The following is an 11,912-nucleotide window of genomic DNA, read 5'->3' on the forward strand; positions in this document are numbered from 1 at the left end:
AAATACAAACACAAGTTGCAGAGAAATATCCCTTACCACTAATTAGTGATCGTCTTTGCGTGAATTACCGCGAACTAAATACAAACACAGTTGCAGAGAAATATCCCTTACCACTAATTAGTGACCAAATATCTAGGTTGCGTGGAGCAAGTTTCTTTAGTTGCTTGGATATGGCCAGCGGGTTTCATCAGATACCTATTCACGCAAATTCAATTGAGCGCACGGCTTTTGTGACACCTGACGGCCAATTCGAATTTCTAACTATGCCCTTCGGGTTAGAGAATGCCCCATCCGTGTTCCAGTGTGCTGTTATGAAAGCTTTGGGTGAGCTTGCCCACTCTTACGTTATCGTTTATATGGACGATATAATGATTATCGCAGAAACAAAAGAAGAAGCTTTTGTAAGGTTAAGGACAGTTTTGAAAATATTATCGCAGGCTGGGTTTTCTTTTAATATCGGAAAATGTTCATTCCTGAAATCTTGCGTTGAATATCTGGGGTTTGTGGTAAAAGAGGGCGAAATAAGACCAAATCCATCTAAGATAAAAGCATTAGTCGCTTTACCGCCTCCGCAGTCTGTTACCCAAGTAAGACAATTTATTGGCATAGCCTCTTATTTTAGGCAGTTTGTGCCAAAGTTTTCAGAAATCATGAAACCCTTATATAGACTGACCTGCAAAAACAAAATATTTGAATGGAAACTTGAACACGAACAAATTCGTCAAAAAGTCACTAAATTGCTTACAGATGAGCCCGTCCTTGTTATCTTCGATCCTCGGCATCCCATTGAACTGCATACAGATGCCAGTATGGATGGATACGGAGCCATCATTCTCAAGTTAATGAGAGGCATTGATGGATTTCAATGCGAGATTGGGGACACATGCAACGTCGCCAAGTTGCCAGTGCTAGTAGGTACACGTGGCGGGTTGAATTGTCCTAGTGTGTTGCTAATAATAACAAACGATCTTCTTGGTACTTCTGTCACTCGAGTTGGTCGATAACAAGAAAAATAAAATTAAAAAAAAAAAAGAACCTTTACTAACACTCTGAATTACGTTTAATGTTATCTTTCTAGATTAAGCTTGTTTAATTTCAAAACTTATATTACACACGAGGACGTGTGCTGGTCAGGAAGGCCGTGTCGCATCATTATTAGTCTTATTTTTATTTTCTATGTTCCATCTCTAATAAATAAAATTCGTATCGAGCTGTTCTTGTCTTCGTTTCTTTTTGATCGCTGTTCGCTGTGTTCCGTTATCCGAGTTTAACGGATTTTGCTCTGTTCTACATAGCATCGGTTCGACGATGCGTTAGAGTGAGACAAATGCTTGTCCTGTGGTGGGTTCGGACCAGCATGTATCAAGCGAGATAGAGCGATGTTGAAATGTACACGGGTCACTTATGTTTGAAAAACTCTGAGAAAGCAGACGCGTGAATATGTCGCAACCGAGGAAGTGTACGACTCGCGGGCGGAGCGCGGCAACAGAGGACCCCGAAACAGTTAACTTCCCGACACATACTAATGAGGGCCAGTTATTTTCAATTCAGCAGTGGATTCAATGTTGTGTTAACAGTTTATAAAACGGCAAACGCATTTTCACTGATAAATACCGATAATGGAAAGATTCATTCCGGTAAGCTTCGGTTCTTACACGCTATGGAAAATTTCATGGGAAACTGGTACTTATTTCAACCAATTATTGGACCATGGCGTTTTGGAACAGAGAGACTGTCCTTTTGCAAATGCAATTTTTATAGGAAAACTTTTTATTGCTATAACATTTGTAACATTTCTATATCAGAGATATAGAAAGAGATCTTAATATTCCAAAGATAGGCGATGTATTGAGGACCCATGCGGAAAGTTATATGCGGCGACTAGGTTCCCACCCCAACACCCTGGCGAGAAGGCTTATCCATCCCCCGAAAAAAAGAAGGCTAAATAAAATCCACCCACATGATCTCCCATCGAGATTATTATAATTATTTGTTCATGAAAAAGAAATCAATTAAATATTGTTAGAATAACTTTATTTGTAAAGTAATGTATATATTGGTATGCCTATGCTGTAAAATTTTATGTGAAACCTGGTAAAGCTGCCACATAGGTAGCAGTAAACTTGTTTAATTCCAATTAATAAAATATACAAAAAAAAAGAAAAAAAAAAAACGATTGAAAATCATTGTAGTATTTAAGTTTAGTGAAAAAATGATGAAAAATGTCAGAAAATACAGAAACGCTGCAGTATGAAGGCAATGAGACGCCAGCAGCAACAGTCTTTAATGTATTAAACGGGCGGCCAAACGACGGCGAATGTCTTGCGCTGTATGGTAGCCGATTAATAACAACACTTATGGCAAAATGGAAGTCTATTACCGCAGAAGAAATTGCAGTGTCGGTTGCCCTGGCACATGCTGCAAATATAGATGGTAGGCTGCAACGCACTGTGTTCACAACTACTGTCAAAACACGCAACGAGTTGCAGAACGAGCTAAGAGCGTTTTCGTATGGAAAGAGGAAGGACCATCCCGTTCCAGAAAATTCTACCACCAAAAGAGCTCGCCTACACCCAAATGTTAAGTGCCACTTTTGTGGAAAAATTGGCCACAAGATAGCTGACTGCCGCTCCATGAAAAACAACTTAAAGAATCAACAAGGATCTAGTTCGAGTATTGGGCGCTTATCTGACTCTAAACCTGGGTCAATTACTTGCTATAGATGTGGAAACCAGGGGCATATAGCGTCAGCTTGCCCTGCAAGACAATCGTTGTCAAACCAAACTAAAGCCGACGAGAAGCGTTTCAACGTGTGTCACGTAGTCGAGCCAATTGGGACATTGATATCATCTGGTGAGTCGTATCCATTTTATTTCGACTCTGGAGCCGAATGCTCACTTATAAGAGAATCTGGGTATTCGGAAATAATACTGTTACCAGTACATTACAAATTTTGTCAAACGTAACAATAAGTGGTTACTGTCTCGACGTGCTTTTTCACGTAATTCTTAATGATTGCATTAATTATATTATTATAATTGGACGCGAAATTTTAAGTCAGGGATTTAGTGCTACTATAACAATAGATAAAATAGAGTTATGTAAAACAAGGTCTGTGCAAACCCTATCTGCTTTGAGTAGTAGTTTTAGTCTTGAAAATGTTAATACCGAATTGTGTGGCGAGGATAGGAAAATCTTGGTAAATCTTTGAATGAATTCTGTGACTCATTTATAGACGGTTTTCCAAAAATCGTGTTACAACTGGGGAATTAGAAGTACGCTTAATTGATCCAATAAAAACTGTACACAGACGACCGTATCGACTTAGTATAGAGGAAAAACAAATTGTCCGAAACAAGGTTAATGAGCTGCTGTTAGCTAACGTCATCCGTCCTAGCAGCTCACCGTTCGCCAGTCCAGTTTTACTCGTTAAAAAGAAAAATGGTTCTGATCGTCTTTGCGTGAATTACCGCGAACTAAATACAAACACAGTTGCAGAGAAATATCCCTTACCACTAATTAGTGACCAAATATCTAGGTTGCGTGGAGCAAGTTTCTTTAGTTGCTTGGATATGGCCAGCGGGTTTCATCAGATACCTATTCACGCAAATTCAATTGAGCGCACGGCTTTTGTGACACCTGACGGCCAATTCGAATTTCTAACTATGCCCTTCGGGTTAGAGAATGCCCCATCCGTGTTCCAGTGTGCTGTTATGAAAGCTTTGGGTGAGCTTGCCCACTCTTACGTTATCGTTTATATGGACGATATAATGATTATCGCAGAAACAAAAGAAGAAGCTTTTGTAAGGTTAAGGACAGTTTTGAAAATATTATCGCAGGCTGGGTTTTCTTTTAATATCGGAAAATGTTCATTCCTGAAATCTTGCGTTGAATATCTGGGGTTTGTGGTAAAAGAGGGCGAAATAAGACCAAATCCATCTAAGATAAAAGCATTAGTCGCTTTACCGCCTCCGCAGTCTGTTACCCAAGTAAGACAATTTATTGGCCTAGCCTCTTATTTTAGGCAGTTTGTGCCAAAGTTTTCAGAAATCATGAAACCCTTATATAGACTGACCTGCAAAAACAAAATATTTGAATGGAAACTTGAACACGAACAAATTCGTCAAAAAGTCACTAAATTGCTTACAGATGAGCCCGTCCTTGTTATCTTCGATCCTCGGCATCCCATTGAACTGCATACAGATGCCAGTATGGATGGATACGGAGCCATCATTCTCAAGTTAATGAGAGGCATTGATGGATTTCAATGCGAGATTGGGGACACATGCAACGTCGCCAAGTTGCCAGTGCTAGTAGGTACACGTGGCGGGTTGAATTGTCCTAGTGTGTTGCTAATAATAACAAACGATCTTCTTGGTACTTCTGTCACTCGAGTGACAGAACCTTTACTAACACTCTGAATTACGTTTAATGTTATCTTTCTAGATTAAGCTTGTTTAATTTCAAAACTTATATTACACACGAGGACGTGTGCTGGTCAGGAAGGCCGTGTCGCATCATTATTAGTCTTATTTTTATTTTCTATGTTCCATCTCTAATAAATAAAATTCGTATCGAGCTGTTCTTGTCTTCGTTTCTTTTTGATCGCTGTTCGCTGTGTTCCGTTATCCGAGTTTAACGGATTTTGCTCTGTTCTACATAGCATCGGTTCGACGATGCGTTAGAGTGAGACAAATGCTTGTCCTGTGGTGGGTTCGGACCAGCATGTATCAAGCGAGATAGAGCGATGTTGAAATGTACACGGGTCACTTATGTTTGAAAAACTCTGAGAAAGCAGACGCGTGAATATGTCGCAACCGAGGAAGTGTACGACTCGCGGGCGGAGCGCGGCAACAGAGGACCCCGAAACAGTTAACTTCCCGACACATACTAATGAGGGCCAGTTATTTTCAATTCAGCAGTGGATTCAATGTTGTGTTAACAGTTTATAAAACGGCAAACGCATTTTCACTGATAAATACCGATAATGGAAAGATTCATTCCGGTAAGCTTCGGTTCTTACACGCTATGGAAAATTTCATGGGAAACTGGTACTTATTTCAACCAATTATTGGACCATGGCGTTTTGGAACAGAGAGACTGTCCTTTTGCAAATGCAATTTTTATAGGAAAACTTTTTATTGCTATAACATTTGTAACATTTCTATATCAGAGATATAGAAAGAGATCTTAATATTCCAAAGATAGGCGATGTATTGAGGACCCATGCGGAAAGTTATATGCGGCGACTAGGTTCCCACCCCAACACCCTGGCGAGAAGGCTTATCCATCCCCCGAAAAAAAGAAGGCTAAATAAAATCCACCCACATGATCTCCCATCGAGATTATTATAATTATTTGTTCATGAAAAAGAAATCAATTAAATATTGTTAGAATAACTTTATTTGTAAAGTAATGTATATATTGGTATGCCTATGCTGTAAAATTTTATGTGAAACCTGGTAAAGCTGCCACATAGGTAGCAGTAAACTTGTTTAATTCCAATTAATAAAATATACAAAAAAAAAGAAAAAAAAAAAACGATTGAAAATCATTGTAGTATTTAAGTTTAGTGAAAAAATGATGAAAAAATGTCAGAAAATACAGAAACGCTGCAGTATGAAGGCAATGAGACGCCAGCAGCAACAGTCTTTAATGTATTAAACGGGCGGTCAAACGACGGCGAATGTCTTGCGCTGTATGGTAGCCGATTAATAACAACACTTATGGCAAAATGGAAGTCTATTACCGCAGAAGAAATTGCAGTGTCGGTTGCCCTGGCACATGCTGCAAATATAGATGGTAGGCTGCAACGCACTGTGTTCACAACTACTGTCAAAACACGCAACGAGTTGCAGAACGAGCTAAGAGCGTTTTCGTATGGAAAGAGGAAGGACCATCCCGTTCCAGAAAATTCTACCACCAAAAGAGCTCGCCTACACCCAAATGTTAAGTGCCACTTTTGTGGAAAAATTGGCCACAAGATAGCTGACTGCCGCTCCATGAAAAACAACTTAAAGAATCAACAAGGATCTAGTTCGAGTATTGGGCGCTTATCTGACTCTAAACCTGGGTCAATTACTTGCTATAGATGTGGAAACCAGGGGCATATAGCGTCAGTTTGCCCTGCAAGACAATCGTTGTCAAACCAAACTAAAGCCGACGAGAAGCGTTTCAACGTGTGTCACGTAGTCGAGCCAATTGGGACATTGATATCATCTGGTGAGTCGTATCCATTTTATTTCGACTCTGGAGCCGAATGCTCACTTATAAGAGAATCTGGGTATTCGGAAATAATACTGTTACCAGTACATTACAAATTTTGTCAAACGTAACAATAAGTGGTTACTGTCTCGACGTGCTTTTTCACGTAATTCTTAATGATTGCAATAATTATATTATTATAATTGGACGCGAAATTTTAAGTCAGGGATTTAATGCTACTATAACAATAGATAAAATAGATTTATGTAAAACAAGGTCTGTGCAAACCCTATCTGCTTTAGTAGTAGTTTTAGTCTTGAAAATGTTAATACCGAATTGTGTGGCGAGGATAGGAAAATCTTGGTAAATCTTTTGAATGAATTCTGTGACTCATTTATAGACGGTTTTCCCAAAAATCGTGTTACAACTGGGGAATTAGAAGTACGCTTAATTGATCCAATAAAAACTGTACACAGACGACCGTATCGACTTAGTATAGAGGAAAAACAAATTGTCCGAAACAAGGTTAATGAGCTGCTGTTAGCTAACGTCATCCGTCCTAGCAGCTCACCGTTCGCCAGTCCAGTTTTACTCGTTAAAAAGAAAAATGGTTCTGATCGTCTTTGCGTGAATTACCGCGAACTAAATACAAACACAGTTGCAGAGAAATATCCCTTACCACTAATTAGTGACCAAATATCTAGGTTGCGTGGAGCAAGTTTCTTTAGTTGCTTGGATATGGCCAGCGGGTTTCATCAGATACCTATTCACGCAAATTCAATTGAGCGCACGGCTTTTGTGACACCTGACGGCCAATTCGAATTTCTAACTATGCCCTTCGGGTTAGAGAATGCCCCATCCGTGTTCCAGTGTGCTGTTATGAAAGCTTTGGGTGAGCTTGCCCACTCTTACGTTATCGTTTATATGGACGATATAATGATTATCGCAGAAACAAAAGAAGAAGCTTTTGTAAGGTTAAGGACAGTTTTGAAAATATTATCGCAGGCTGGGTTTTCTTTTAATATCGGAAAATGTTCATTCCAGAAATCTTGCGTTGAATATCTGGGGTTTGTGGTAAAAGAGGGCGAAATAAGACCAAATCCATCTAAGATAAAAGCATTAGTCGCTTTACCGCCTCCGCAGTCTGTTACCCAAGTAAGACAATTTATTGGCCTAGCCTCTTATTTTAGGCAGTTTGTGCCAAAGTTTTCAGAAATCATGAAACCCTTATATAGACTGACCTGCAAAAACAAAATATTTGAATGGAAACTTGAACACGAACAAATTCGTCAAAAAGTCACTAAATTGCTTACAGATGAGCCCGTCCTTGTTATCTTCGATCCTCGGCATCCCATTGAACTGCATACAGATGCCAGTATGGATGGATACGGAGCCATCATTCTCAAGTTAATGAGAGGCATTGATGGATTTCAATGCGAGATTGGGGACACATGCAACGTCGCCAAGTTGCCAGTGCTAGTAGGTACACGTGGCGGGTTGAATTGTCCTAGTGTGTTGCTAATAATAACAAACGATCTTCTTGGTACTTCTGTCACTCGAGTTGGTCGATAACAAGAAAAATAAAATTAAAAAAAAAAAAGAGAACCTTTACTAACACTCTGAATTACGTTTAATGTTATCTTTCTAGATTAAGCTTGTTTAATTTCAAAACTTATATTACACACGAGGACGTGTGCTGGTCAGGAAGGCCGTGTCGCATCATTATTAGTCTTATTTTTATTTTCTATGTTCCATCTCTAATAAATAAAATTCGTATCGAGCTGTTCTTGTCTTCGTTTCTTTTTGATCGCTGTTCGCTGTGTTCCGTTATCCGAGTTTAACGGATTTTGCTCTGTTCTACATAGCATCGGTTCGACGATGCGTTAGAGTGAGACAAATGCTTGTCCTGTGGTGGGTTCGGACCAGCATGTATCAAGCGAGATAGAGCGATGTTGAAATGTACACGGGTCACTTATGTTTGAAAAACTCTGAGAAAGCAGACGCGTGAATATGTCGCAACCGAGGAAGTGTACGACTCGCGGGCGGAGCGCGGCAACAGAGGACCCCGAAACAGTTAACTTCCCGACACATACTAATGAGGGCCAGTTATTTTCAATTCAGCAGTGGATTCAATGTTGTGTTAACAGTTTATAAAACGGCAAACGCATTTTCACTGATAAATACCGATAATGGAAAGATTCATTCCGGTAAGCTTCGGTTCTTACACGCTATGGAAAATTTCATGGGAAACTGGTACTTATTTCAACCAATTATTGGACCATGGCGTTTTGGAACAGAGAGACTGTCCTTTTGCAAATGCAATTTTTATAGGAAAACTTTTTATTGCTATAACATTTGTAACATTTCTATATCAGAGATATAGAAAGAGATCTTAATATTCCAAAGATAGGCGATGTATTGAGGACCCATGCGGAAAGTTATATGCGGCGACTAGGTTCCCACCCCAACACCCTGGCGAGAAGGCTTATCCATCCCCCGAAAAAAAGAAGGCTAAATAAAATCCACCCACATGATCTCCCATCGAGATTATTATAATTATTTGTTCATGAAAAAGAAATCAATTAAATATTGTTAGAATAACTTTATTTGTAAAGTAATGTATATATTGGTATGCCTATGCTGTAAAATTTTATGTGAAACCTGGTAAAGCTGCCACATAGGTAGCAGTAAACTTGTTTAATTCCAATTAATAAAATATACAAAAAAAAAGAAAAAAAAAACGATTGAAAATCATTGTAGTATTTAAGTTTAGTGAAAAAATGATGAAAAAATGTCAGAAAATACAGAAACGCTGGGACAAACACGAAATGTGCTTATGGTGCTATTATTATTACTGCAACTGTAGGAAGAAATAGTGACTGGAACGTAAAACACAGATGGTGGGGAAATTAAAGGATGTGTACCAGAGGTAGGGTGCTGTGTTCTGCACTTTGCAGAAGAACGAATCGACATCGTGCAACTGCTGTGTCTGTATCAGCTCTGAGGCCTAGGTTGCAGTGTCTCCCAAGGTCAGGAATGCCGTGTCGTCAGCGTCAGCGCGGGCTCTGCAGCACAGGTAGGTCTGCCGTGTATGCATTGTATAGCAGAGGGCCAAGGACACTGCCTTGGGGGACACCGGCCCAAAATTGACTTTATGGTCAGAGCGCGCTTCACAACATTTCACCGCAAACTTGCGACCCTCGAGGAAGGTCTCCAGAAACTATAAGTACGGCTGGGGCCAGACCGATCAAAGGCTTGCAACACTTGCTGTTATCAAATGCGTCCAAAATGCATTAAACGATTCTGTGATATTGCTCTGGGATACCATGGCGACGCCTGAAGCCAAACTGGTGATCGGGGACCAGGCCAGCTTCGTCCATAACTGGCAATGCTCTGCTTAAAAATACTCTTTCGAGTATCTTAGAGAGCCACGGCAGCAAGCTTATGGGACGATAAGAAGGGAGATTGGTCTCAGGGTTTTCAGGCTTAATTATCATTACTACCACAGGAAGGTGCCGGAAAGTATGCAAATTAAAGGTACTTGTTAAAGTGAGTGATGAACTTTATGCTTGAGGGTGGGAGTAGTTTTAATGCAATCGCATCAATACCATCATCGCCTGGTGCCTTGTTGTTACTTATTGCACCGTATTTCCCTCCGGACAAACTTTCGAATCGAAAACAATATCAATAATGACATTTTAAGACGGAAGCAGTATGGGGCTTAATATTGTGGAAGAGGGAAGGAAAAGGGATAAAATGTGAATATGAAGGTGAAAATAGGTGGTCACTGCGCCAGCGTAACTGGTGCTCATCGCTGCGCGACCTAACTAAATTTATGTTTGGTCTTCTCTCTTATTTATTACTACACCTCAAAAATCTAGCCCTATTCCAAATAAGCACAACAATTTCTAATTAAAATAATACGACGACCTGTAACTCACTAGATTGATTTTATTGCTCTTTATTTTATTTGAATTTATTTCAATAAGGCCTCTTAATTGTGTTTTCATGGTTGAAACCAGAGATCAATCAAATATTTTAATTTACATAATTTAAATTTTTATGTCGGTCAGGTACAAATATTAAACTATACCGGAATATTTATGGGGTTGCTGGTATATAACCCGTGCCGCCCTAAAAGCGAATTTAACTCTTTGAGTGGATTTTCCTTAAGCCAGCCTTCTTTGAAGGTTTAAGGACGTAGAACGAGCACATTAATGTCTCATCGACTGACATCATAGCACCTGCATTGTCGAATTCGCCGCAGTAATTTGGTGCAGAAAATATAGTAATTAGTTGTCGCTTTGCAAAGAACTCGTAACCATCTTCAACAACCTGATGTGCTCGGCAAATGAGATCGAATTTATGACGATGCACGAACTTTCCCACTATGTCAGCACCAAAAGTAACACTGACGCCTCGGTCGTTGTCGCTCCATCCCATTATCTTTGGGTCGGGGTCTGACCATAGGAGGTCGCAAAGTAAGCCCTTGTCAGGAACGTCACATGGTCGGGCTAATTGTCCAATTTGATTCATATTTAATAAGTCGGGACTGAGACCGCCGTGACAACAAAATATTTTTTCGTCAACGATGGCGGAAACTGGCATGCAACTATAACAGTCGACAAATGTACGCCAAAGTTTTATGGTGTAACGCCGCTTGCACTCATCGTAAAATCCATATATGCGGTTAATTCCAGCAGACTCATGGTTTCCACGAAGGAGAAAAAAGTTTTCTGGGTATTTTATTTTATAGGCCAGCAATAGGCACATGGTCTCGATAGATTGTTTGCCGCGGTCCACATAATCTCCAAGAAATAGGTAATTGGACGCTGGCGGGTATCCGCCATAGTCAAACAGCCTCAAAAGGTCCGTAAACTGACCGTGTATGTCACCGCAGATCTTAACCGGTGCCGACAGCTCGAGGAGCATTGATTGCGACATAAAAACTTCCCGAGATCTATTACATAATAACCGTATATCCGTTTCAGTTAAATTAAGCTGCTTGAGACGGCGAGTGTCAATAATTCGCAAAATAATCTGATCAATATTGTTTAATTCCGTAAGGGTCGTCATTTGCAGTGACATATTGCGCTTCGTTGGTGGAAAAAAACCAATGCAAATCAAAATTTTGATATTGTAAATTAAATATATTTCATACGAAAATAATTGACACTCAAGCAAAATTTTTTTGAAACTCCACGCAAAGCCAATTAGTTTTTACACTTCGAATTTAAAAAGAATTAGGGGTCTGGGGCACGTCAACTGTATGAAGCAATAAAAAACAATTATAGCCGTGCTCTAAGCTCAGGAGACCCGACTTACTGGCCAACTGACACAAATAAATTTTGATTAATTTAATTCGCGTAAAGCGACCAAAAAATTGACGAACTCAACTATATGGGCGAGATCAAACAAAAAAAAAAACAGACAATCTTGATGACACAGACAACGGCAATGTTCAGTGTTGGGTCATGCAGCCGCATGATATCTCATATTCTTTAATATTATAAGCCAAATTAGTCAGTGGTACAAGTTGCGATGCCCATAGTGCAAACCGATGCTCTCGCACGCATTTATCTGTACGGCGCTCATTCCTTGTTTGTTGTTGTTAGCTACCTACGTTAAGCTTGGGCGCTGCATTTCGGCTGTCTGCCCGCCAGTTGCCAATTCTTCGTGTTTCGGAAAAGACCAAACTTACGCATTCA

General features: G+C 39.9%; 1 protein-coding gene across 1 annotated transcript; it reads right to left on the bottom strand.

The window, feature by feature from the left end:
• Positions 1–10,198: 10,198 nt before the first annotated feature.
• LOC116803406 (serine/threonine-protein phosphatase alpha-2 isoform) lies at positions 10,199–11,390 on the bottom strand. The gene has a single exon (XM_032727138.1). It carries the CDS (start codon positions 11,290–11,292, stop codon positions 10,351–10,353), a length of 942 nt encoding a protein of 313 aa, XP_032583029.1. The 5' UTR covers positions 11,293–11,390; the 3' UTR covers positions 10,199–10,350.
• Positions 11,391–11,912: the final 522 nt, after the last annotated feature.

The sequence above is a fragment of the Drosophila sechellia genome, unplaced genomic scaffold, assembly GCF_004382195.2.
Source record: "Drosophila sechellia strain sech25 unplaced genomic scaffold, ASM438219v1 Y_16, whole genome shotgun sequence".
Classification (NCBI taxonomy): Eukaryota; Metazoa; Arthropoda; class Insecta; order Diptera; family Drosophilidae; genus Drosophila; species Drosophila sechellia.

What these genes read in the sequence shown, in the direction of transcription:
- LOC116803406 (XM_032727138.1), bottom strand. Translation starts at nt 11,292, where the DNA reads ATGTCACTGCAAATGACGACCCTTACGGAATTAAACAATATTGATCAG.